Source organism: Heptranchias perlo, chromosome 36 (assembly GCF_035084215.1).
Source record: "Heptranchias perlo isolate sHepPer1 chromosome 36, sHepPer1.hap1, whole genome shotgun sequence".
NCBI lineage: Eukaryota > Metazoa > Chordata > Chondrichthyes > Hexanchiformes > Hexanchidae > Heptranchias > Heptranchias perlo.
This window is the reverse complement of record NC_090360.1, coordinates 2,579,789-2,607,079: the sequence shown is the minus strand read 5'-3', so window position 1 is coordinate 2,607,079 and position 27,291 is coordinate 2,579,789. Positions and strand designations below refer to the sequence as shown.

At 45.5% G+C, this 27,291-nt stretch overlaps 1 protein-coding gene across 1 annotated transcript; it reads right to left on the bottom strand.

The window, feature by feature from the left end:
* Positions 1-3,219: 3,219 nt before the first annotated feature.
* Positions 3,220-25,491, bottom strand: LOC137304002 (myozenin-1-like). Its single transcript, XM_067972391.1, has 6 exons — positions 25,315-25,491; positions 24,669-24,772; positions 23,773-23,945; positions 10,896-11,157; positions 8,769-8,952; positions 3,220-3,629 (listed from the first exon to the last, which is right to left on the bottom strand). The coding sequence occupies exons 2-6, from the start codon at positions 24,742-24,744 to the stop codon at positions 3,398-3,400; spliced, it is 927 nt and encodes a 308-aa protein (XP_067828492.1). The 5' UTR covers positions 24,745-24,772; positions 25,315-25,491; the 3' UTR covers positions 3,220-3,397.
* Positions 25,492-27,291: the final 1,800 nt, after the last annotated feature.

Genomic DNA, 27,291 nt, shown 5'->3' with positions numbered 1-27,291 from the left:
TAACGGTGGGTGTATAATGGGCGGGTGTATAACGGTGGGTGTATAATGGGCGGGTGTATAACGGTGGGTGTATAACGGTGGGTGTATAATGGGCGGGTGTATAATGGGCGGGTGTATAACGGTGGGTGTATAACGGGCGGGTGTATGACGGCGGGTGTATAACGGGCGGGTGTATAACGGTGGGTGTATAACGGGCGGGTGTATAACGGTGGGTGTATAACGGTGGGTATATAACGGTGGGTGTATAACGGTGGGTGTATAATGGGCGGGTGTATAATGGTGGGTGTGTAACGGGTGGGTGTATAACAGTGGGTGTATAATGGGAGGGTGTATAACGGGAGGGTGTATAACGGGTGGGTGTATAACGGCGGGTGTATAACGGGTGGGTGTATAACGGGTGGGTGTATAACGGGCGGGTGTATAACTGGCGGGTGTATAACGGTGGGTGTATAATGGGCGGGTGTATAACGGTGGGTGTATAACGGTGGGTGTATAACGGTGGGTGTATAATGGGAGGGTGTATAACGGTGGGTGTATAATGGGCGGGTGTATAACGGTGGGTGTATAATGGGCGGGTGTATAACGGTGGGTGTATAACGGTGGGTGTATAATGGGCGGGTGTATAATGGGCGGGTGTATAACGGTGGGTGTATAACGGGCGGGTGTATGACGGCGGGTGTATAACGGGCGGGTGTATAACGGTGGGTGTATAACGGGCGGGTGTATAACGGTGGGTGTATAACGGTGGGTATATAACGGTGGGTGTATAACGGTGGGTGTATAATGGGCGGGTGTATAATGGTGGGTGTGTAACGGGTGGGTGTATAATGGTGGGTGTATAATGGGCGGGTGTATAACTGTGGGTGTATAACTGGCGGGTGTATAACGGTGGGTGTATAACGGCCGGGTGTATAACGGCCGGTTGTATAACGGGTGGGTATATAACGGCCGGGTGTATAACGGTGGGTGTATAACGGCCGGGTGTATAACGGTGGGTGTATAATGGTGGGTGTATAATGGGCGGGTGTATAATGGTGGGTGTGTAACGGGTGGGTGTATAACGGTGGGTGTATAATGGGCGGGTGTATAACGGTGGGTGTATAACTGGCGGGTGTATAACGGTGGGTGTATAATGGGCGGGTGTATAACGGTGGGTGTATAACTGGCGGGTGTATAACGGCCGGGTGTATAACGGTGGGTGTATAACGGGCGGGTGTATAACGGTGGGTGTATAACGGGCAGGTGTATAACGGTGGGTGTATAACGGTGGGTGTATAACGGTGGGTGTATAACAGTGGGTGTATAACAGTGGGTGTATAATGGGAGGGTGTATAACGGGAGGGTGTATAACGGGTGGGTGTATAACGGCGGGTGTATAACGGGTGGGTGTATAACGGGTGGGTGTATAACGGGCGGGTGTATAACTGGCGGGTGTATAACGGTGGGTGTATAATGGGCGGGTGTATAACGGTGGGTGTATAACGGTGGGTGTATAACGGTGGGTGTATAATGGGAGGGTGTATAACGGTGGGTGTATAATGGGCGGGTGTATAACGGTGGGTGTATAATGGGCGGGTGTATAACGGTGGGTGTATAACGGTGGGTGTATAATGGGCGGGTGTATAATGGGCGGGTGTATAACGGTGGGTGTATAACGGGCGGGTGTATGACGGCGGGTGTATAACGGGCGGGTGTATAACGGTGGGTGTATAACGGGCGGGTGTATAACGGTGGGTGTATAACGGTGGGTATATAACGGTGGGTGTATAACGGTGGGTGTATAATGGGCGGGTGTATAATGGTGGGTGTGTAACGGGTGGGTGTATAATGGTGGGTGTATAATGGGCGGGTGTATAACTGTGGGTGTATAACTGGCGGGTGTATAACGGTGGGTGTATAACGGCCGGGTGTATAACGGCCGGTTGTATAACGGGTGGGTATATAACGGCCGGGTGTATAACGGTGGGTGTATAACGGCCGGGTGTATAACGGTGGGTGTATAATGGTGGGTGTATAATGGGCGGGTGTATAATGGTGGGTGTGTAACGGGTGGGTGTATAACGGTGGGTGTATAATGGGCGGGTGTATAACGGTGGGTGTATAACTGGCGGGTGTATAACGGTGGGTGTATAATGGGCGGGTGTATAACGGTGGGTGTATAACTGGCGGGTGTATAACGGCCGGGTGTATAACGGTGGGTGTATAACGGGCGGGTGTATAACGGTGGGTGTATAACGGGCAGGTGTATAACGGTAGGAGTATAACGGTGGGTGTATAACAGGCGGGTGTATAACTGTGGGTGTATAACTGGCGGGTGTATAACGGTGGGTGTATAACGGGCGGGTGTATAACGGTGGGAGTATAACGGTGGGTGTATAACAGGCGGGTGTATAACTGTGGGTGTATAACTGGCGGGTGTATAACGGTGGGTGTATAACGGGCGGGTGTTTAACTGGCGGATAATCCAATGTCGCCCGTTTTACACCGTCGCCCAAAGTTAAAATGACCGCCGTAGTGCATTAACGCAAAGCCATGAAACCCAGAGTAAGACTCACTCAAACTATTTTAATTGTAGTCAGGGGTAGAATCAGAGGACGGGCAATGGCCAATTTGATTTTCCATCTTAAATTCGGGTGGTGAAGAGGATATTTTTGTTGATTAATCTCTTGTTTGCCAGTGTGAAAAAAATACAAGTTCCAACCATTCTGTGTTGCAACAATGTCACAGTGAGGCATCTTAGCAAATTCCTGGAACACAACGCAAGTCTCAGACTAGTGATCAAGGCACATTTTTGGGAACGATTTACTAATGCTTGAGGTTAAGTAAACAGAATGGGTGAATACAATAAAAAAAAGTGAAATGTGTTTCTGAAGAGCTTCTGTGTATCGTTTTGAGATCACAGAGGACTGAAATTCAGTATCTGAACCCATGGACCCCATTTATGTATCATTGAATGGACACCAAATACAGATATCTGAACATTGTTCATCAACTGGGCATTTTTATGCTAAAGAACAAAATATAGTCAATATTTTTTCGTTAACTTTTTATTTCGTTTAGAAAATAGTTGCCTGACAACATTACTGTCTTAGAGATATTCAAGGCAAAAATGCATATCCATCATATTTTGTTTTGTTTATGCTTATTTAAACCAAATAAACTGCAGCTGTCTCAGGAACCTGAAACCTGTTCTAGATCAGTATTCAGTAACAAAATGTGTCAGTAATGGAGGAGGGAGGAGGTTTTGAGAAGCCATCAGCTTTTAAAGAATACACATTTTATACACTGATGATTACAGCCAAATGCCACTTCTAATACAATGTTTTCAAAGTGTTCCTGAGCAAAGGGCAAACAAGGTGCTCGAAACAGATGACTTTAGGCCACTCGTGCAAGCTTTCTACAGGTCATCAGTTTCAGCGTTGTACTCCAGATCTACTCCAAGGTTAACCAAAGAATCCGTGCTCATTGGAGTCCAGCCCAGAGGGGTCCTGTTAAAGTTTGGCCGGCAACTGATGTCTTGGTGAAACACGACCACAGGCTCGGGTTCTGGCGGGGCCGTATCAAATTCCGGGAGCTGGAAAGTCATCAGTTTGGCTGCCTTTTCAAACCCTCCGTATGGCATAGCAGTTCTGAAAAGGATTTTAAAACACATTTGTTTGATTTTTTGATTATTATATTGGACAAAGGCACTCATGTCCTTCCTTTAACCCTTTTTGGAATTGCACTGTCATTCTCCTTTCGAAATGAAGAAACAAGCAGGCACCTCTCCCAATGAGTTTATTCAAGGATCATTAGCCGAGGAAATTATGTGTCTTTGCATGTATTTAACTGAACTGTGTCATATTAAAGATTAAAAATTATAATAGAACATGGGAACAGGAGGAGGCCATTCAGCCCCTCGAGCCAGTTTCGCCATTCAATTAGATCATCGCTGATTTGTATCTTAACTCCATTTATCCGCCTTGGTTCCGTAACCCTTAATACCCTTAGCCAACAAAAATCTATCAATCTCAGTTTTTAAATTTTCAATTGATATGCCAATAGGGTGAGATAAAGTAGGGAGGGAGGAGGCTCGAGTGGAGCATAAACACTGGCGTAGACCAGTTGGGCTGAATGGCCCGTTTCTGGGCTGTAGACTCTGTGTAATTCTATGTAATGTACAGTTGTTATTGAAAACATACACATTTTAAAAACTGCAATGGGAATTAAATATTTAAAGAACCTGTGCCCCCAACTTTTCAAAATGGTGTCATTTGTGAAGTTTTTTTTGTTTAATCTGAAATGCGGCTCAGATTTATTTTCAAGTATTTTATTCTCCAAGGAGACTGCCACTCTTTAAGAAGTCAGGTCCAGCTGGAAAAACGTAGGCAGAGATTTCAAAGCTAAAGCTGTGATATCTTGTGACACGGCAGAGTATCAAGTCACTGAGCAACAGTCTAATTTAAGAATACTAATCGGGTCACGTACAGTTACCAGAGACTTTGGGAAGTCGAGTGTTGAAACACTAAGCGTCTTTTGGGCTGTTACAAGCAAAACTGGCCCTTTGTGACTGTGTTATTTTAAAAGATTTATTGGAATTTGTAATATTTCCACACTGGTCACTCTGAGACTGCGCTCTTTAATCACAAGACACCGTCCAGTCAAATGCCCTGGCTGGCCAATGGTCAGCTTGTCTCTATAACAGAACAGCTGTTGTGAACTTTATGCAACTGTTTGAAAACCGATAAACAACAAAAGTTGTGACATAAGCATTTTCCAATCGACAGCAAACATTAACAAACGACACAAAATAGGCTCCCCTCAATTCCATCAGTTACACCCTACGTTTAAAAGTGTTTTTCTGACATCCCCTCCTCTCCCTCCAGCCACACACACACACCCCCATTTACAGAGTTACAGTGGAACATATTATATTTTTAAATAGGGAGTGGAAGGAAAAGGAACATTCAGCTCATTTGATGACTTGGTCCTCGATTGAACTCTTTGTTTTGCTTTCCTCCTCAGTTTCTCTTGTGAAAGTGCAGACTCCCCCTTGAGGTACCATTACGTAGTCACCATTTACCGCCCCATACTTTTCCCAAGTGACCATTACTGATGTGTGAGGCTTGACAGTGAATGCAGGTTACTTGAATGTGGAGGAAGTTGCAACGCAGTCTCAATTAACATCCAAACAAGTCCAAATACCCAGTGGGAGTCACAATACGGTTGTACTAATTCAACATCGATTGAGGATCATAGCTTGAAGCTTTGCTGGTCTGCATGGCTCAGCAATTGATACTTTACGCCTCATCCATTGGTCTCAATAAAAACAAAGAAAGATATATTCACCTGGACAATATCCCTGTAACTCTTATCCTGTAATGGGACTGCTTTGTATTTTTATGCTCGAATAGAAGAAAGGGCTGGTGCCCTGCAACAGGCTTATGGCCTACAACTCTTCAAATGGATTATTAAGCTTTCCTCAACAATATTTCCCACAGCTAACCGAATGATTAAGTAATACTCACCAACATTTGCCACCAGACAAAGTCAAGCACATGACAACCGAATTGTGCTAAATCCTAGATAAATTTGCACCTCCGAGGTCATCATTACTGTTAAGCTATGAATATGTGCTCTTGGGTTTGTTTATTAATAATATTTTTATGTTTATTTTTCATTCCTATGATTATCTTTGCTCTACAGCTGCTTCTCTGTGCTGGAACAATGAAGCTCGCAGTGTGAGGGAACAAAGGATTTATTATGGGATTTACAATGGCTGTCAGCATCAATCTGGAACCATCCTTCTCACTTTTCTTGATCTGGTATTTGCTGGAGATGAGGAACGGGCAACAGTTCAAAGGTCCTTCTCAGGGAACATTTCTGTCTCACGGGTTATTCCTGCCAGTTTATATTTTATTTGAAGCATGTGTCCGTGTTGTGTGATGGAACAGTTACACATACTCCAAGTAAAATTGACTAAAAAATACAAACCAGCAGGAAGAGAGGGAGGAGAGAGAGAAAAAAATAAAGGAGGAGAAAGAGGCAGAGTGAAGGAGAGAGAAAGAAAGAGAAATGAATGAGAAGTGAAAGAGGAGAGGTGGCAATATACAAAAATGAAGGAGGAGAAAGACACACAGAAGAGGAGAAAGGCTGGAGTGATGGAGGAGAAAGGAGAGGAGATAGAGACAGAAGTTAAGGGAGATAAATCAACTTAGGGCACATTTACAATACAACTTTAGCTTTGGGACAAGGCAGCTTCCACTTCACATCCACATTTAGTGTAAATGCACGTGGGATCAGGCATGGCCCATTCACGAGATGGATCATGGGGATCGGTCCCACTGTTCCAAATGGCCAGGTATCCCTACATGAGGTGTAGTGAACAGTAAAAGCATTCGCTGGAAATATTTACAATTTGGTAATTTGGTAAACTTAGTACAAGGAGTAAATCTTCCCCTGTTACTATTCAGAATTTAACAGTTATCAAAAAAAAACCTCGTCATGTGTTTTCTGGCGAGCCAGTAATTGACACCATGTTTATCGCCTGACCAAGTCCAGGTGTTGAAATGGGACACGTCCTTCATTAACCCAGACTCCCCCCACCCCCTTCCAACTGCTCAGTGCTGTCAGTGGAGGGAGAGACAGAGAAGGTTTGAATTCATCACATCCTCCGCACTTACCATTGAAAATGCAGCTAAAAATGATCAGGTAATGCAACTGGAAACTTCTTTCTCAATTTTTTAGTTTCTAAATAGTTTGGGGGGGTTTAGTCAGACAGAGTGCTGTCTTTCTCTGACCTAAACGTGAAGATTCGTGAGCTCATCTTCATGTATGCTGCTGGGGATTTTATTGTTAAGAACATCACTGTGATTCTCCACAGATTGCCTGTTGAAAAATGAACAAATGTCTTTGGGGGATTTCTCTTGTCTGTGGTTATCGCACCTTTTGAATCTTCCATTTTGTTCACTCATTTTCCTCCCTCTGTTGAAGTTGAAGACCTTGGTTATGCACTGGTCTATAACATACTTCAAGTGGGGTAAGCACAGAAACAGGCCATTCGGCCCAACTGGTCTGTGCTGGTGTTTATGCTCCACACGAGCCTCCTCAATCCCCTCTTCATCTAACCCCACCAGCATAACCATCTATCCCTTTCTCCCTCATGTGTTTATCGAGCTCCCCCTTAAATACATCTCCTCCCTTCCCCGCTTTCCACCCCATTCCTGCCCTACAGGCAACAAGCTAACCTTGAAGGAATTTCCTAATTTCCATAACAATTCCATTTGGTGCCTGGAAAAGTTCTGATAGAACTCAGGAATATCCAAGTGATTCAAACCCAGAATCCGAGAGAAAACAAATGCTTCATTGTTTCCGCTAACAGCAGCAGAATGTTAATTTATTCTGAAGCATATTTATTTTGAGAACCATTCAATAACAGCACAAGGTGACAAGAAAAATGTCTAATCATTGTAATGTGACTTTAATTCGATTTGTGTACGGTCACTGAGCATTGACTTGATTTGCTCCAATGTGGTGAAAATTGCTTCAATTGTTTCCTTTGTGCTGAAATGTCAGACTTCATGTCCAACAATGTTAACTTCACTGAGTGGCTGCGATGCTCCTTAATTTGTGTTTCCCGGGAGCTGGGTGCTGAAGACTTGAATTGTGGTTGAACGTTTCTCAGAGGGTTTCATCTAAAGGACAACTTTTCCAAGTTTGCACCATTGGTTGAGAAATCGGGGATCGCCCGCCCATTGTTTTCTATGGGCAGGGTTGGGTTGGGTTGGTGGGCCGGGCTGGTTGGTGAGAGGGCGGGTGGGTGGGTTGATTGGGTTGGTGGGTGGGTTGATGGGTGTGTTGGGTTGGGTTGGATTGGTGGGTTGGTGGGTGGGTTGGGTCGGATTGGTGGGTTGGTGGGTGGGTTGGTGGGTGGGTTGGTGGGTGGGTTGGTGGGTGGGTTGGGTTGGGTCGGATTGGTGGGTTGGTGGGTGGGTTGGTGGGTGGGTTGGTGGGTGGGTTGGGTTGGGTTGGATTGGTGGGTTGGTGGGTGGGTTGGTGGGTGGGTTGGTGGGTGGGTTGGTGGGTGGGTTGGGTTGGGTCGGATTGGTGGGTCGGGACTTTCTCCCCCCCGCACACCTCCCCCCTCCTCCACAGCACCAGCTCTGAGGTCGGACTTTAAACATAAATATTCTTGTCTCTTGTACCACAAATGAGATTCACACTGAGGTCATTTTAACATTTGCCAGTAGTGTTGATCGGGTGAGATTGGATTGGACGCCCGTCACACACAATACGCCCCATTTTCTTTTACAGACCTCAATGGAAACGAGTATTTGGAGAAGTGTGTAACAGGCGTCCGATCCGATGTTACCTGATCTACCCTATCGCCCAGAGTTGAAATGACCCCCAGTGTGTCTCTGCACAAAACATAATCAGTCTGAGCATCTTCTCGGTGCTGCTTTAGCTGAGGTGTAATAAATGGGTCAGCACCTCAACTAAAATCACGGACCGAGTGACTTTATAAAACCGTGTCAGGCATTTGTGTGGAATTATTGTGCAATGGGGGTAATTTTCACCTCGGTCCCCGGGGCAATGCCCTGGCGGAGTGGATCACTTGTCCGATGTAAAACCCGCCCCGTTCCCATTCCATTGATTTCAATATTGAGAACCAGCAAACAATCCGTTAACAGATAATCGACCAGGGAGTGCAGGGGAAAATGACCCCCGATGTCATTTACAGGGCTGTGGAATTCAAACTCATTCCATTAACTTGGTGTCAGGGACCTCACCTGTTGAAAGACTTATAGAAACGCAGTTTAGCTGCAGCACTGGGAGATTCCATATGTGAACTCATGGTTGACTTCAGTTCAGCATCGTTGCCCATGGCCTGTTCCCACGGTGATATGTAGGTTCTGATGATTGACACGTGTTTTTTCTCACTTTCTCCGGTTCCTTTCCCACCATCAGCTCCACCTGTGAACAAGCAAATAGCAAAGCAGAAAGTGAGATGCTGAACGATCGCAAAGACATTTTTACATTACAACTCGTTTTGTTCTGATCATTGAAGAAGAGCGTTGAAAGGTTAATGATATTGATTTTTGGGTTTATACAGACACACAGCACAATCACATTTACCTCTTTCTGTGTATTTATGGATCAGCACCTCTTTATTTCCCACATTAATACCTTTTATTATTGAGCTTCCCATCTCAAATGTGCCTTGATCTCACTTCCCAACTATTTGTTGTATCCTGTTCTGCCTCTCTTATAATTGGCGCTGCTCTTGTCCATTGGTCAGTGATGGAGGGGCAACTCTTTTAAATTCAAGGTCTGTATGCTTCTTACTAAATTAGTTTTATTCCACTGCTCTCAAGTTCGGGAGCATTGTGTAAGAGCAGTAATCAAATGGGAATCTTAATTTTCTTGTATTTTCTGTTTTCTCCTCTTTTTCTCCTCTCTTGAAGGTGTTCACTTGTCCCAAGCTGCAGTTCCATTGGAAACACATAAAGAGCCATTCTTCAAGAGTCAGCCTACACAGTGAGGCTAATCGACTGTGGGAGGCCTCACAGCTGAGTCCAATCATGTCCGTACACAGTAGGCGTCACTGGATAGCGATTGGGAGTAGGGACCCATGCTGAAATTCCTCTCCCTATCCCAGGGACACGGAAGGAAATTGCCAAACACAAAAGTTGATGAGAAGCATTTCCATGAATCTGTGGGAGGACCATCACCATGTGGACTGCAGCAGTTCAAGGAGAACCATCTTCTCAATCAACGAGGGATGGGCAATAAATGCCGGCCTTGCCAGCGATGCCCATGCCCCGGGAACAAATATTTTAAAAATCTGCATGTTTGTTATTAATTTGTTCCAAGCTTAGAATTTGTTCACTTCTCTCCACATTTCTTGCAAGTAACAAATTGTGGGAAAATCCTGACAAAAAAAATATAATGCAGTTCTGAAAAAATTATGAACCTGTTCAATCTCTCGCCAAGATCCACCTGTTATTGTCTAATTTTACACACAAAGCAAGGAAGTTATGCTAAACCTTGAGAAAACACTGAGTGGGCGTCAGCTGGAGCATTGTGGCCAATTCTGGGCACCACACTTTTGGAAGGATGTCAAGGCCTTAGAGAGAGGGTGCAGAGGAGATTTACCAGAATGAAACCAGGGATGCGAGACCAGAGAAGCTGGGATTGTTCTCCTTAGAGCAGAGAAGGTTAAGGGGAGATTTAATTGAGGTGTTCAAAATTATGAGGGATTTTGATAGATTAAATAAGGAGAATCTGTTTCACTGGCAGGAGGGTCGGTAACCAGTGGACTCAGATTTAAGATAATTGGCAAAAGAACCAGAGGGGAGATGAGAAGAAATGTTTTTACGCAGCGAGTTGTTACGATCTGGAATGCGCTGCCTGAAAGGGAGGTGGAAGCAGATTCAATAATAACTTTTAAAAGGGAAATGGATAAATACTTGAAAAGGAAAAAAATTACAGGGCTATGGGGAAAGAGCAGGGGAGTGGGACTAATTGGATGCCTCTTTCAACGAGCTGGCACAGGCACGATGGGCTGAAAGGCCTCCTTCTGTGCTGTGTGATTGTACGAAATTTGACTTCTTCCAGTTTCTCACCCTTGAACAGGATACACGTTTAATCAGCTCTGTACTCAAGCCTCACTGTACTCTGCCAAATTTACCTTAGATAATGTATCATTGGAAAAAATTCTATCTGTTAGAAAAATCTGTAGCTGTAGTTTCCTTGATGCATAAAGTTCAAGAAAAATTATTTTACCAAACTGTCATTATAAAGCTCTCCATTTCAGCTAAAAATAGTTCTTGACACACACAATGAAATATGCCTCCGTTTTTTACATGACGGAAGCACTTCGGTATTCGAAGGGTTAACCTCGTTCACATACTTACCATGAACCCCGCTGCCCTCAGTGCCTCCAACCCCTCCACTCCCTCCGCCACTGTGACCACTTCCATGTTTCCCAATGATGCCAGAGGCAGCGGCGAGATGCTGGGGTTTGGGGTGAGGGGCTGGTGCTGTGCCCTTTGAATGCATTTCGTGATGACTGAACCCACTTCTGACTCCAGAGCCCATCTCTCCAATCACGTGGATACCTCCTGACCCACTCTTCAGCACAACACCGGAGTTCGGTAGGAACTTCTGAAAGTTGTCCTAGGAAATTAAGATTTAGAAGGAAAAAAAAACAAAAAAAAACTGATCAAAGTTCGGTGTCCACAAAGTTCAGAGGTGAGGAGATGTGATTTTGATTGGTTTTATTTGAATTTGGATCGGTGTAGGATTAGTGTTTTGTGTTTCCACCCCTACAGTTTGAAGCTCTTTACCAATTTCCTCATGAGAGCTTCAGCCTAAGCTGTCGAAGATTTAGTAATGTTTAGGTGTGAGGAGGTGTTAAAAAGCATCAGCTCCCAATCATCGAAGGGATGTGATATAAATATCATGTAATTCGCATTTACAATTAGGAGTACAGGACAAGGGGACGTAATCTTCAAATTAAAATGAAGACAGCGAACAGCGAATTCAAGGGGGAAAGAACTCTTCATAGAAAGGATTGTCAGAATGTGGATTTTATTACCACAGAAAGCAATAGATGCAAAATCAGTTGCGATGTTTAATCTGAGGTAGATACTTACTGCAGAACTAAAAGCGGCCATCAGGAAAGACTGAACAGACTGGGGCTCTTTTCTCTAGAAAAGAGAAGGCTGAGGGGTGACCTGATCGAGGTCTTTAAGATATTGAAGGGGTTCGATAGGGTAGACGTAGAGAAGATGTTTCCACTTGTGGGGGAGTCCAAAACTAGAGGTCATAAATATAAGATAGTCACTGACAAATCTAATAGGGAATTCAGGAGAAACGTCTTTACCCAGAGAGCGGTGGGAATGTGAGAGTGGCAACCGCAACGAGTAGATGAGAAGAATAGCAGAGATGCCTTTATGGGGCAGATAGATAAGCACATGAGGGAGAAAGGAATAGAAGGATATGTTGATAGAGTGAGATGAAGTAGGGTGGGAGGAGGGTGGAACATAAATACCAGCATAGACCAGGTGGGCCGAATGGCCTGTTTCTGTGCTGTAAATTCTAAGTAATTCTATGTCGTTATGGGATATAGGGGTAGAATGGGTGGATAATCAAACCAGGGAGAAAGGGCAGGAATTGGAATTAAAAAGATGGTGGGCTGCTATGACCCATAAAATGGAGGAGGACCAGGCTCGGGGGCCTCCTGGTCCTGTATCCATGGAACAGTTTACAAAGTATGGTAATGCTATCAATCGCCAGAGCAACTGTATTAGATGGTGTCTTCCCTTCTTCATTTAAATAACATACCCAAACAAAATGTTAAAATCAAGTCCTTTGGCGGCCTAATTAGGACATTTGACAATATCTGAACCTATTTGTTCTGTAAATTTAATCAGTTTTGTAAAACCAGCAGCAGTTTGTTCCACTGAAATCAACAGAAGTGAGACATTGAGGCAGAAATCAGTAAATGTTCTGATCTGAACTATGCTTAAACCCCTCTGAATTGCTTCAAGCATCTGTCTGTTTCAGTCTTTCCTCTCAGTCCTTCACCCAGCTTGGCACCTTCTCTTGTTTCGCTCTCCACCTATCCTGTTGTGATTTTGTCCAAATAAACATCTGGCTCTCCTCTTGCTCCTTCATCTATCCAGGAATTTTCTCCCATACTGACACTGTTTACCCGAGCCAGCACAATGTCATTGCCCCATGGCTCTCCTCTTGCTCCTCTGTTGTGTCTTGATGTATTCTCCTTCAGCCTGTCAAATTTACATAGAGTGTGAAACAGGAAGCAGGCTATTTTAGTCGGCCTGATCAAGATGCATTTCCTCACAAGGCACCCAGTCTAATCCCACTCTCCTGTTCACTCCCCATACCCTTTAATATCCCACCCAGTCTAATCCCACTCTCCTGCTCACTCCCCGTACCCTTTAATATCCCACCCAGTCTAATCCCACTCTCCTGTTCACTCCCCATACCCTTTAATATCCCACCCAGTTTAATCCCACTCCCCCCTCACTCCCCATACCCTTTAATATCCCACCCAGTCTAATCCCACTCTCCTGCTCACTCCCTGTACCCTTTAATATCCCACCCAGTCTAATCCCACTCTCCTGCTCACTCCCTGTACCCTTTAATATCCCACCCAGTCTAATCCCACTCTCCTGCTCACTCCCTGTACCCTTTAATATCCCACCCAGTTTAATCCCACTCCCCCCTCACTCCCCATACCCTTTAATATCCCACCCAGTCTAATCCCACTCTCCTGCTCACTCCCCATACCCTTTAATATCCCACCCAGTCTAATCCCACTCCCCCCTCACTCCCTGTACCCTTTAATATCCCACCCAGTCTAATCCCACTCTCCTGCTCACTCCCTGTACCCTTTAATATCCCACCCAGTCTAATCCCACTCTCCTGCTCACACCCCATTCCCTTTAATATCCCACCCAGTCTAATCCCACTCTCCTGCTCACACCCCATTCCCTTTAATATCCCACCCAGTCTAATCCCACTCTCCTGCTCACACCCCATTCCCTTTAATATCCCACCCAGTCTAATCCCACTCTCCTGCTCACACCCCATACCCTTTAATATCCCACCCAGTCTAATCCCGCTCTCCTGCTCACTCCCTGTACCCTTTAATATCCCACCCAGTCTAATCCCCCTCTCTTGCTCACACCCCATACCCTTTAATATCCCACCCAGTCTAATCCCACTCTCCTGCTCACACCCCATTCCCTTTAATATCCCACCCAGTCTAATCCCACTCTCCTGCTCACTCCCTGTACCCTTTAATATCCCACCCAGTCTAATCCCCCTCTCTTGCTCACACCCCATACCCTTTAATATCCCACCCAGTCTAATCCCACTCTCCTGCTCACATCCCATACCCTTTAATATCCCACCCAGTCTAATCCCACTCCCCCCTCACTCCCTGTTCCCTTTAATATCCCACCCAGGCTAATCCCACTCTCCTGCTCACATCCCATACCCTTTAATATCCCACCCAGTCTAATCCCACTCCCCCCTCACTCCCTGTTCCCTTTAATATCCCACCCAGGCTAATCCCACTCTCCTGCTCACACCCCATTCCCTTTAATATCCCACCCAGTCTAATCCCACTCTCCTGCTCACCCCCCATACCCTTTAATATCCCACCCAGTCTAATCCCGCTCTCCTGCTCACTCCCTGTACCCTTTAATATCCCACCCAGTCTAATCCCACTCCCCCCTCACTCCCTGTTCCCTTTAATATCCCACCCAGTCTAATCCCACTCCCCCCTCACTCCCCGTACCCTTTAATATCCCACTCAGTCTAATCTCCTTCTCCTGCTCACACCCCATACCCTTTAATATCCCACCCAGTCTAATCCCACTCTCCTGCTCACACCCCATACCCTTTAATATCCCACCCAGTCTAATCCCGCTCTCCTGCTCACTCCCTGTACCCTTTAATATCCCACCCAGTCTAATCCCACTCCCCCCTCACTCCCTGTTCCCTTTAATATCCCACCCAGTCTAATCCCACTCTCCTGCTCACTCTCTGTACCCTTTAATATCCCACCCAGTCTAATCCCACTCCCCCCTCACTCCCCATACCCTTTAATATCCCACTCAGTCTAATCCCCCTCTCCTGCTCACACCCCATTCCCTTTAATATCCCACCCAGTCTAATCCCACTCCCCCCTCACTCCCCATACCCTTTAATATCCCACTCAGTCTAATCCCCCTCTCCTGCTCACACCCCATACCCTTTAATATCCCACCCAGTCTAATCCCACTCCCCTGCTCACACCCCATACCTTTTAATATCCCACCCAGTCTAATCCCACTCTCCTGCTCACATCCCATTCTCTTTACTATCCCACCCAGTCTAATCCCGCTCTCCTGCTCACTCTCTGTACCCTTTAATATCCCACCCAGTCTAATCCCACTCCCCCCTCACTCCCTGTTCCCTTTAATATCCCACCCAGTCTAATCCCACTCTCCTGCTCACTCCCTGTACCCTTTAATATCCCACCCAGTCTAATCCCACTCCCCCCTCACTCCCTGTTCCCTTTAATATCCCACCCAGTCTAATCCCACTGTCCTGCTCACACCCCATACCCTTTAATATCCCACCGTCTAATCCCACTCTCCTGCTCACCCCCCATGCCCTTTAATATCCCACCCAGTCTAATCCCACTCCCCCCTCACTTCCCACACCCTTTAATATCCCATCCAGTCTAATCCCCTCTCCTGCTCACCCCCCTTTAATATCCCACCCAGTCTAATCCCACTCTCCTGCTCACCCCCCATACCCTTTAATATCCCACCCAGTCGAATCCCACTCTCCTGCTCACACCCCATACCCTTTAATATCCCACCCAGTATAATCCCACTCTCCCCCTCACTCCCCGTACCCTTTAAATTTCTCTTTTTAAGCAGCTATCTCATTCCCTTTTCAAAGAACGTATGGACTCTGCTTCAACAACAGTGTGTGCAGGGAATTCTACATTGTAACTGCCCTCCATGTAAAGAAATTCTTTGTAACCTCCTATTTAATTCTTTTGGAGAATATCTTGAATGTTTGCCCTCTCGCGACTGTCTCCCTGACTAGTGGAAACAATTGCTCACTATTCACCCTGTCAGAACGCTCCGCAATCATCTCTCAACCTTCTCAGCTCCAGAGACAAAGCCCTAAAATCTCATCTCTCTCATCACTCAATCCTGGTGACATCCAAGTCGATCCATTGATTTTCTATCCTTCCTTTACGGGGTGACCAAAACTGTACCCGGTACTTCAACTGTGACCGAACTAGCCTCTTGTACAAGTTCAACTTTGCCTCCGAACTTCAGTATGCTCTGCCTCTAGATACAAACCCAATGATTCTGTTTCCCTTTTTATGGCCTTGTGTACTTGTGCTGCCACCTATAATGACCTGTATATCTGCATATTAAGGACCCTCCTACTCTACTGTTTTAAAATGTTAACATTTAAGGTGCACTTCCTATCCCTATTCGTACTTCCAAAATTTATCTCTTTGCATTGAGTACACCAGCCACCTACCTGCCCATCCTGCTAGCCTATCCATGTCACAGTCTTTGTCACAATTACACCCCGAGGTTAACATCTCAGGGGTGTGCCCTGCAGCAGGACTTGGTTTGTATCTCTAGTGTTCAGTTAGAAGGCGTTTTCCTTCAAGTTATGCTTCTGTTGTGCAGGGGTTGCCTAAGGTCTCTGCGTTTAAAGTAAGAACATTCACTTGCGACAGGTTCAAAAGTATCTAAGAAATGTAGGTCAATGGTTCCAATTTAATGACTCCCGACTGTTCTTATTAGAGGGGATCTCATTGTGTACAGTAACACCTGATGAGAGGAAGATTGGTTGTATTGATGGTTAATTATATGGTAATTAGAAATAAACACATCTTAATGGGCGATAACTAAATGGGGCCAATTTAACACGGCAGGACGTTAATTGCAGCAGGAGGGAGGACATGACACAGACTCACCTGAAAATACAACAGTACATAAAGTGATATGTTGTCCAGTATTTCATACGATTGAGCCAATCAGATTTCATGCAAACTTTGTGACCTATAGAATCGGGGGGTAAGGTCAATTCAAAGGGCCTAACTATAACCTTTGACCTTTAGCGACACGTTTGCTTACCTCAAACTTTTTGTTCCAAAGATTTTTTTTTTGTCTTTTCAGCTGAAGGACTGGCATTTCTGACGAGCCTCATTGTGTCTCGTCCAGAAAAGCCTCAAAGTGCTTTGCATTGTAATTACTTTTGGATTATAGTTGCAGTGACTGTTGGCCTTCACACGAACAGCAATGAAATGAATGACCGGCTAACCTGTGCTTTTTAGAGTGTTGGTTGGGTGAAGGATGTCGGCCAGGACACCAGGAGAATGTTCTGTTCCTCCATGGCCTGCCAATGGTCGTCAGCATCACCTGAACAGCCATTGGCCGCTGATGACCTTTTTGACAGGTGAGGCACAGCTAACCAAGCCAGCGTGTTACCATGGCAACGGTCCCTTCCAGTGGAGTTTTAATTCAAAACTATTTTTTGTTCGCAATTTATTTTATTATCAATTTATTCCCCTCTTGCAGTTTCCCCACTTTTCTTGGCCGGGGAGTTGGGTTGCAACCTGCCTTCAGTCCTCTCCCAGTCTCACTGTTTAATCAGGAACTCGGATATCTGCAAAAGTGGCACAGGACTGAAAGACATGAGAACTCTCCAGCAGTTTTATTTCACCCCAGGTGTTACATTTTAATATTAAACAGAATTTTCTTTAGCAATATATTGCTATACCATATGCAGTGCGGTTTTAATAATATCTGCTAAGGGAGGCATAAATTAACTTGGCATTTGCTACAGGTTGAAAGTACATAGCATGATTAGCATTTAGAGCTGTGCCATTGGCCATAAACCAATCTGGATTTAACTGGATAGCACTGACCCAGCACCAACACCGAGAGAGCCGTTCGTCTGCCAGCCCCATACCTGCTAATTATAGAGAAGGATCACAGCTGGACTGGATTTGCTTTTATTTCCATTTCAAACTAATTCAATATTCTCGATTTTTGTGATTCTACTTCCATTTTATTTTTTTATTTATTTTCCTTTCACTGAATTTGAAGTTTTGATTTTGTTGGTCTGCTGCTGTTCTGTTCCTTTTCAGTATCATTGGGCCTGAAATTGGAGATCATCGTATCAATGCTTCATGTTTGACCTACAATTCCTCTTGCCCATTTATTTTAAACGTGTTAGCTTCACCACTAAACAGCAAAGGAATTTCAGATCAATGCATTAAGCATCTGTAGCCATGGTCCCATTTCAAGGCCACACAGTATCATAGCATCATAGTATCAGTGTGGCCCAGCACAGATGGAGGCCATTCGGCCTATCATGCCTGTGCTGGCCCTTTGAAAGAGTCCCACTCCCCTGCTCTTTCCCCAGAGCTTTAAGAAAATAAGAATGTCAAAACAAGGAAAGACGTCATTCATTTAGATCCTAAGACAGGATTTGAACAATCCATTTCCAAACTCCCTCCCGCCCAGATCTATATCCTTCCGCTCTCTACTGCATCAGTTCTCAATCTATCCCATCTCCTTTTTGAATGTTTCATCTTAGTTAGCCCAGACTGCTCCAGGTTACAGTTTCTTGCGTTAGTTCACACCTTCAAGTGTGGAGAACTGCTTAAGCTGAATTAGCTCCCACCTGTTTTTCGCACCAATCACTTTCTCTGGTTCTCCTTTCCTGGTTTTTCTTTTTTTTTTAAATGGATCAGAGCTCCCTATCTCTTAATCTAATTTTTCAGATGCGATCAGACTTAATTTAAATTACAGCAGAATCATCTCAAATTTGGAATCAACTTTGCAGTTGTTGTTTTCTGAATCCTCTCACCGTCTTTAAATTATGTGAGAACAGGGATTACAGATCACTGCTCACTCCAGGTCTTACACATCACACAATTCAGGGCACTCTGCTTGGATTAATATTCGACAAATTTGCTCGCCTAACAAACAAAATATGGGGCTGAAATTGATCCGCACCACTGACTTAAATGGAAATGAAAATCGGGTGGGGTGTAAGTTGGGCGGGGTGTAAATTGGGTGGGGGGGCAAGTTGGGCGGGGTGTAAGTTGGGCGTGGTGTAGGTTGGGCGGGGTGTAAGTTGGGCGGGGGGGTAAGTTGGGCGGGGGGGTAAGTTGGGGGGGGGGGTAAGTTGGGGGGGGGGGTAAGTTGGGCGGGGGGGTAAGTTGGGCGCGGTGTAAGTTGGGCGGGGTGTAAGTTGGGCGGGGTGTAAATTGGGTGGGGGGGCAAGTTGGGCGGGGTGTAGGTTGGGCGGGGTGTAGGTTGGGCGGGGTGTAAGTTGGGCGGGGTGTAAATTGGGCGGGGTTTAAATTGGGCGGAGTGTAGGTTGGGCGGGGTGTAAATTGGGCGGGGTTTAAATTGGGCACGGTGTAAATTGGGCGGGGTTTAAATTGGGCACGGTGTAAATTGGGCGGGGTTTAAATTGGGCGGGGTATAGGTTGGGTGGGGTGTAGGTTGGGCGGGGTGTAAGTTGGGCGGGGTGTAAATTGGGTGGTGTGTAGGTTGGGCGGGGTGTAAGTTGGGTGGGGTGTAAATTGGGCGGGGTGTAAGTTGGGCGGGGTTTAAATTGGGCACGGTGTAAATTGGGCGGGATGTAGGTTGGGCGGGGTGTAGGTTGGGCGGGGTGTAAATTGGGTGGGGGGTAAGTTGGGCGGGGTGTAGGTTGGGGGGGGTGTAGGTTGGGCGGGGTGTAGGTTGGGTGGGGTGTAAATTGGGCGGGGTGTAGGTTGGGCGGGGTGTAAGTTGGGCGGGGTGTAAATTGGGTGGGGGGTAAGTTGGGCGGGGTGTAGGTTGGGCGGGGTGTAAATTGGGCACGGTGTAAATTGGGCGGGATGTAAGTTGGGTGGGGTGTAAATTGGGTGGGGGGGTAAGTTGGGCGGGGTGTAGGTTGGGGGGGGGGTAAGTTGGGCGGGGTGTAGGCTGGGCGGGGTGTAGGTTGGGCGGGGTGTAAGTTGGGCGGGGTGTAAATTGGGTGGGGGGGTAAGTTGGGTGGGGTGTAGGTTGGGCGGGGTGTAGGTTGGGCGGGGTGTAGGTTGGGCGGGGTGTAAATTGGGTGGGGTGTAAATTGGGTGGGGTGTAAATTGGGTGGGGTGTAAATTGGTTGGGGGTGTAAATTGGGTGGGGGGGTAAGTTGGGCAGGGTGTAAATTGGGTGGGGTGTAAATTGGGTGGGGTGTAAATTGGGTGGGGTGTAAATTGGGTGGGGTGTAAATTGGGTGGGGGTGTAAATTGGGTGGGGGGGTAAGTTGGGTGGGGGGTAAGTTGGGCGGGGTGTAGGTTGGGCGGGGTGTAGGTTGGGTGGGGTGTAGTTTGGGCGGGGTGTAGGTTGGGCGGGGTGTAGGTTGGGTGGGGGGTAAGTTGGGCGGGGTGTAGGTTGGGCGGGGTGTAGGTTGGGCGGGGTGTAGTTTGGGCGGGGTGTAAGTTGGGCGGGGTGTAGGTTGGGTGGGGGGTAAGTTGGGCGGGGTGTAGGTTGGGCGGGGTGTAGGTTGGGTGGGGGGTAAGTTGGGCGGGGTGTAGGTTGGGCGGGGTGTAGGTTGGGTGGGGGGTAAGTTGGGCGGGGTGTAGGTTGGGTGGGGGGTAAGTTGGGCGGGGTGTAGGTTGGGCGGGGTGTAGTTTGGGCGGGGTGTAAGTTGGGCGGGGTGTAGGTTGGGCGGGGTGTAGGTTGGGCGGGGTGTAGGTTGGGCGGGGTGTACGTTGGGCGGGGTGTAAGTTGGGCGGGGTGTAGGTTGGGCGGGGTGTAAGTTGGGCGGGGTGTAAATTGGGCAGCCAATTCGCTGTCGCTTGTTTCGTGCTCCTGATGAAGACCAATTGCAGCCCTTATCTGCCCTGGGATATGTTTCTATGTTAAATGTGCTGTATAAGTCAAGCTGCTGTTATCAGATGATTGTGTGAGCACAGTCCGACACTGTGATAACACCGTCAATGTTTGGCCCACTGTTTCGCACAGACTTCCTTTTCTTTCTATTTCTACTAATTCCTGTTCCTTTCCTTTTTGGGTTTTGCCATTTTTGATTTTTTTGACGCTGCCCCAGGAAGATTCATCAAATCAATTAAAAAGGAACAGTTTCTATCTGATCTGTGACATTTGGATGGGATATGTCAGTCTGATGGTATAATAGTCGCTTGGTGACATCACTTAATCATCATGTGACACCAAGTAATTAGCATCTAATTTTGAAGAGCGTTTTATTAAACTTTCCAAACTTGATTTTAAAGTACCAGCAAATTACAAATTGCAAAATCCTCTGCATGCAAGGGGAGTTTTCAAAAATATTTTGATTTTATGTTAATTTTATTTTGATACTTCATTATCTGAAGGGGAGATGAGTCTGACTGAAAACCTGACTATGGAAATTGCAATTCATTTGAAAAAATTCATTAGAATTTTTCTTTGAATTGTGAGGAAAATATTCCTTTGATCCCCTACCCCAAACAAAACACATTTAAACACATCTTTTTTTAGACAATGTAATAAAAATATATTACCCAAGAACACAATGCAAAGTGATGATGCATCAACTGAATGGTAACATTACGTAGTGAGCTGGGAGAGGTGACAAGTGTTGAATGTTGAAGAGTTCTGAACACTAATGACAGTCCTATTAATAAACTTGACTTTTCTTAGTTTTGAACATTGGGGAGAACACAAGAGAAGCCAAGATTAGTAATGGTACTTTGAGCTGGAAGGCCAAATGAAGAGCTGGAGGGCAAGTAAGATAATAGCCAGATATGGTCGATGGAGGACGGGAGGGAGAATTTGCCAAGAGGAGTGTGAGAAGATCCAATAGGCAATTAGCTCTGGTGAGAAAGTATGAATGGAATCCATTTGAAAGAACATTCCAGGATAGATGAAGGACTGAGAGAAGAGTCAGAGGTTAAATTAGATAAAGTTATGACAGGATTGGTAGAGAGCTAAACAAGAGAAGGTGCCAAGCTGGATGAAGGACTGAGAGGAAAGATTGAGACCGAGAGATACTTGGAGCAATTCAAAGGGGTTTAAGCATAGTTCAAATCAGAACATTTACTGATTTCTCCCTCAATGTCTCAATTCTGTTGATTTCAATGGAACAAACTGCTGCTGGTTTTACAAAACTGAATAAATGTACAGAAGGAATAGATTCAGAAATTGTCAAATATTATAATTAGGCCGTCAAAATACTTAATTTTAATATTTTGTTCAGGGATTTGATTTAAATGAAGAATGCAACACACTGTGTAATACCATTGCTCTGGAAATAAACAGCATAATGATGTATATTATCATTATTTATTTCTGGTGTCGATGGCCAATAGTTGGAAAATCTAGCTTTATAGTTCTTAATACTCTTGATTCCCAATTAAGTATCTATTTCCATTTTCAACACCTGAATTGACTTTGCATCTATGGCCTTCTGTGGCAGTACAATCATAATCCCACAATCCTTTCTGTGATTTTTTTTCCCTCGATTTGCCTTTAACTGGATTGGGGTTGAATAGAACATTACGGTTGTGAACAGTCTGGTTTAACCTGAGTTAATGGCCAGGGAAAGGAGGGGGTTGGAATCGGTGGCAAGCATGCAGAGTTTGCGGCAGGGGCCAAAGATAATGGCTTTGGTCTTCCCAAGGTTTAGTTGGACGAAATTGGAGCTCATCCAACACTGGATGTTAGACAGTCTGATACCACAAAGGCAGTGGAGGGGTCGAAAGAGGCAGTGGAGAGGCATAGCTGGGTGTCATCAGCGTCCATGTGGAAAGTGACCCCATGTTTGCTGATGACACCACCAAGGGACAGCATATGGATGAAGAAAAGGAGGAGGGCAAGAATGGACCCTTGGGGTTCTTCAGGGGTGATGGTGCAGGGGCGGAAGGATAAGCCATTACTGGAGATGCTTTGGCTTCGATCAGAGAGTTAAGAGTTGAACTAAGCAAGAGCAATCCCAATGAGATGGACAGTGGTGAAGAGGCGTTGGAGGAGGATGATGGCCGACCATGACAAAGGTACAGAGTGGTCAAAGGAAGATGAGGAGGGATAATGTCCCATGGTCACAGTCATGGAGAATGTCATCCATGTCTTTGGTTAAGGTCATTTTGGTGCTAGGGGAGGGACAGAAACCTGACTGGAGAGATTCAAATAGGGAGTTGCAGAAGAACTGGCACAAATTTGGGACACAACAACATTCAAGGACTTTGGAGATAAAGGGAGGTTAAAGCTGGGACAGTAGTTTTCAAGAAGCAGGGATTGCAGTTTTTGTGAGCTAGAGGGTGATAATGGTGGTTTAGAAATGGAGAGGGTCAGTGCCTGAGGAGAGGGAACCATCTATCATAACAGCTAGCATGAGCATCTGGAAGGCAAGTTGGATGGTCAACAGTTTAGTGGGAATGGGGTCAAGAGAGCAGATGGGGGTCTCATGGATGACATGACATTTAATGGGGCATGGGGGAGATGGAAGAGAAACTGGAAAGAGAACAGGGTTCAGGGCTGGGGGAAGGAAACTTGGAGAGAGATTCTGCTTGTGAACAAGGAGAATGGGGGAAAACAGCAGAGGCCGCTGAATGGATGGTATCTATCTTGGTGACAAAGAAGTCCATGAGGTCCTCACTCTTCTTGTTGGAAGTGAGGGTGGCGGGGCCAGGGATTTGAGGAGGTCCTTAATGGTGGAGGAAAGAAACCAGGGTTTTTTTCTTCTCTCCAAGGTGATCAATTTTGGCAGAGGAGGCTGAGGCCCAACAGTGATTGATGTGGCCAAGCCAGATCTGGAGATGGATGGTTAAGCCAGTTGCACATGAGATACACCCAAGTCTGTGTTCCTTGGACCTGAGGGAGTGACGATGGGGTCATGTCATGGGACAATGACTGGGATGGGAGGTGGTAATGTTGGTGAGGTGATCGGCTGCCAACTCCCCACATCTGAACATTACCACGTGTTCAGTGGTTTTCCTTAAGCTTTAGTGCTGATGAAATTGGCAATGACATAAAACCTTTCATGTGCAGCTGTTGTGAAGCTGTTCAGGGTGAAACAGAAGGAATTTTATTTTAAATGGCATAAAGTTGCAATCTCCAAAAGTTCTTCTGAAGCAGAATCACAGAGGTGATCCTACGGGTGACAAATATATGAAAATGGGCCTGTAAATGGATCTGAATTTATCAGCACTGAATTTAAGATGGATTATATCTTTAAGGAAGAAATGCATACCATTGAATCTGGGTTAAAGACGTCGGGATTTGACTCATGGATGAATCTTTCGACTCTGAGCTTCCTCTCTTTAAACATCTGGGATCCTTTGTTCTTCAGCAGTGACAGTTCCTCCAACATCACATCCCTTGGGATGCTGATTTTCTTCCCAAAGTTAATCTCCGTTCCGGCCGCTGCAGAGAACGGGAAACAAAAGACATGTGAAATTCGCACTTCTGGCCCTGTGTCTGGATTGGACCGAGGTCTCACCGACAGGTATCGCTTTTTAAGGTTGGAGTTCGAAGCGAGTGCGGCGAATATTAGAGACTGGAGTCAATAAATCAATCACACATCTTCAGCTGTTCGCATTCCCTGTCGTCAGCTCTGTGAATTACAGTGCTCTCCTGTCAACTGAGGAGACACACCTGGTTCTGCACAAGTTTGATAAAATTACTGGAGACATGGACTGAAAGAAAATCCACAGAACGAATGCATTCGAACAGAGTCGCTGTTTCGTGTTTGTAATAAGTGGATTAATTAATGACTGCTTAAAGAGCTCATAGTATTATCGAGGTATTTATAAATGGGCTGCAGGCTGCACAACTCTGCTCTTAAAGAGATAAGATTTCCATTATTATAAACGTAACAGAGCAGATATTTCGTGAGGTGTGTGGGGAAATAGTTTGTTTATTTTAAGAATCTTCATTCCCAGCACACAGTGCACAGTGCCATTTCTCAGAAAGGCCTTCATTTCACATTTGACCTCGCTACAAAGTGGAAGCAAATGTAATATTTCCACCAAGCTCAGTGAGACTGTAATCTGAGTAACCGCTTCAGTTAGCTGGGAGAACTCTCTGTCTTTATAGGGAAAGCTATATCTGTTAGCGGTGAGTGGATGTTATAAATGGAAAACTTACCATCCTTCATGGTTTTGGTAATGATTCTGGATGTCTTTTTCCTCTTGGCAGGTGCGGGGGTTCCAGCGAGTGGCATGGTCGTTGGGCTTTGTCCTTCCTTCTAACTGCACAGTGAGAAAGAAAACACATATTGATCGTGACACTGTCGGCATCGCGTGAACCAAGAGGTTACTCAGTGCAGTACCTTCGAGACTCTGGAGAAGGGAATCAAACGTTTGCCACTGGAATCAGTTTAAGTGCAGTTTAATTCCCACGACAACTGCGAAATTGCTCGCTTTTAGGCACAACATAACAGAAAGGGCACGTTATGAACTCGGTGCATTGGTGACACCTCTCAAACATGTCAAACCAGCAGATCGACTCTCCGAGGAGATCGAAGAAACAAATAAATACTTCATTCTCATTCCTATTTGCAACAGAGTAATCATTACTATAACACTGATAGACTTCTGCTGGAGCAAACCGAGCGAATGGTTCGCCTGAAATAAGAAAACTCTATCAAGCACTGAATCTGTGATCTATTGCTTGTTATAACATGTGTCCAGAGAGACAGTCACAATCAAATTATTCTCTACTGCTTTTAAAAGCAACCCCCAGACTTGGTTGACATTTTATCACAGATATGCAGTTATTTACCATAACTTACCTTTAAAAATTTCTTGTTGGAATATCTGGCTGCTAGTTGCAGTCTCAGGTTCAAAATTTGCCAAATCAAAGTGTTCCCAAATCTACATGAGATAAGATGAAGTATTGTGAAGAAAGGAGGGAACAGGACTTATGTCCGCACAGCACTAAGTGCTGATGCAAACTGCAGTGAATTTGATTCCAAATGTTTTTTTGCATGTGCATCATTGAGATATATATAGTATAGAACGGAGGGGCTCAGATAGCAGTGTGACAAGATAAAACCATGTATGTAAGCAATCTTCAAACTTCAGATGGCAAGATAGAGACAAACTGCTCTTAGAAAAATGGAAAGAAGCTGTGAAGATTAATGAGGAAATGTAATCTTCACGTAATCACATAACACCAAAATGTAGTCAGTCATCTTTAGGGATCCCAATATTTGTGTTGGTTTTTATTCAATTTACAAAACAAAGTTTTGGTGTTCCCCTGACCAGGGAATGAAGCATGGAACTTTACAAGTTTGATCTGTGATCTGTGCGAAGTCAACAGGTCCTGCCCAGGGAGGCAAGGGAGCTATTGCATTTGGTCCGATTGTCCCCAGTTAAGGGAAGGGTTAAATTGGACAGGATTCCTGTCGCTGGTTGATGTTCAGTATCCCCTGGTGTAAGTGGGTGGATTTGGATGTGGAGTGAGGTTGCATCAGGCACTACTGAATCGCGGTGAACAATTTGACACGACTCACCGATGAGCTTAAAACGTGAAGAATGGATGAGGTATCAGAGGACCACAGTCACGCCACAAACTATAGGGGTCATTCTGCAACCCAGTGCTCGCACAATTTAGGAGACAAGGTTTAACTTTCCTCATCCCTCACCACCGACTCCATCCCTCTCTCTGTCCACTGCCTCAGGCTGAACCAAACTGCTCACAATCTCGGCATCTTATTTGATCCTGAGCTGAACTTTTGACCCCATATTCTCTCTATCACAAAGACTGCCTACTTCTACCTCTGTAATATCGTCCATCTCCACCCCAGCCTCAGCTCATCTGCTGCTGCGACCCTCATTCCATACTTTTGCTACGTCCAGACTTGACCATTCCAATCATAGAATCATAGAAAGTTGCAGCACAGAAGGAGGCCATTCGGCCCATCATGTCTGTGCCGGCCGAAAAAGAGCTATCCAGCTTAATGCTCTCCTGGCTGGCCTCCCACCTTCTACCTCCACCAAGTCCCAGTCTCCCATCACCCCTGTGCTCGCTGACCTACATTGGCTCCTGGTCCGGCAAAGCCTTGAATTTAAAATCCCTCCATGGCCTCACCCCTCCCTATCTCTGTGACCTCCTTCAGACCTACAACCCTCCGAGAGCTCTGCGTTCCTCCAACTCAATTTTTGTCTTCGGTCCTGTGAAATGCCTTTGGGCTTTTTCCTACATTAAAGGCGCTATATAAATGCAAGTTGTTGTTGTTAGCATAAAACAGGCGCTAGCACATCGGCAGTAATTAACTTTCCAGGGAAAAGACAATCAGGGGGTATAAAATGGACGGACGATTCACTATCAGCCAATACAAATTTCACCCTCACTAAGTTCCTTCTTCTACCTCTCTGAAAATATCAAGCAGTGCTGTTAATTTCTCTGGAACCTTCAATCTTATTCTCAACAGACACTGATCCAGTTCCTTTCTAAAGCTGTCAATTGGCCCCGAATCAAATCCCTTTTCTGGCTGTCTGTCCAGTCTAAAATAAAAGGGCTACAGCGGTGTTAAAATAGCACGATTGTAAGTTCATTACCGGAGAAATTATAACTCACTATTATTTCCTGTATTGGTTGAAAAAAAAACATTGTTTTATGTTACAGAAAGTTTCGTGACTTAAGGAAAGAAAGAAAAGCACACATCCAAAAAATGAAGCTGATTTGCAAATCACTCATCAGATTTACAAATACTGTAAATGAGGAAATTCTCGCTGTTAACTAAATTTAGGGACATTGGCACAAG

Coding starts and splice junctions, on each gene's coding strand:
- LOC137304002 (XM_067972391.1), bottom strand. CDS start 24,744: ATGCCACTCGCTGGAACCCCCGCACCTGCCAAGAGGAAAAAGACATCC. Junction 23,946..24,668: donor TACCAAAACCATGAAGGATG/GTAAGTTTTCCA, acceptor CGTTCTCTGCAG/CGGCCGGAACGGAGATTAAC. Junction 3,630..8,768: donor TTCTATAAGTCTTTCAACAG/GTGAGGTCCCTG, acceptor AATCCTTTTCAG/AACTGCTATGCCATACGGAG.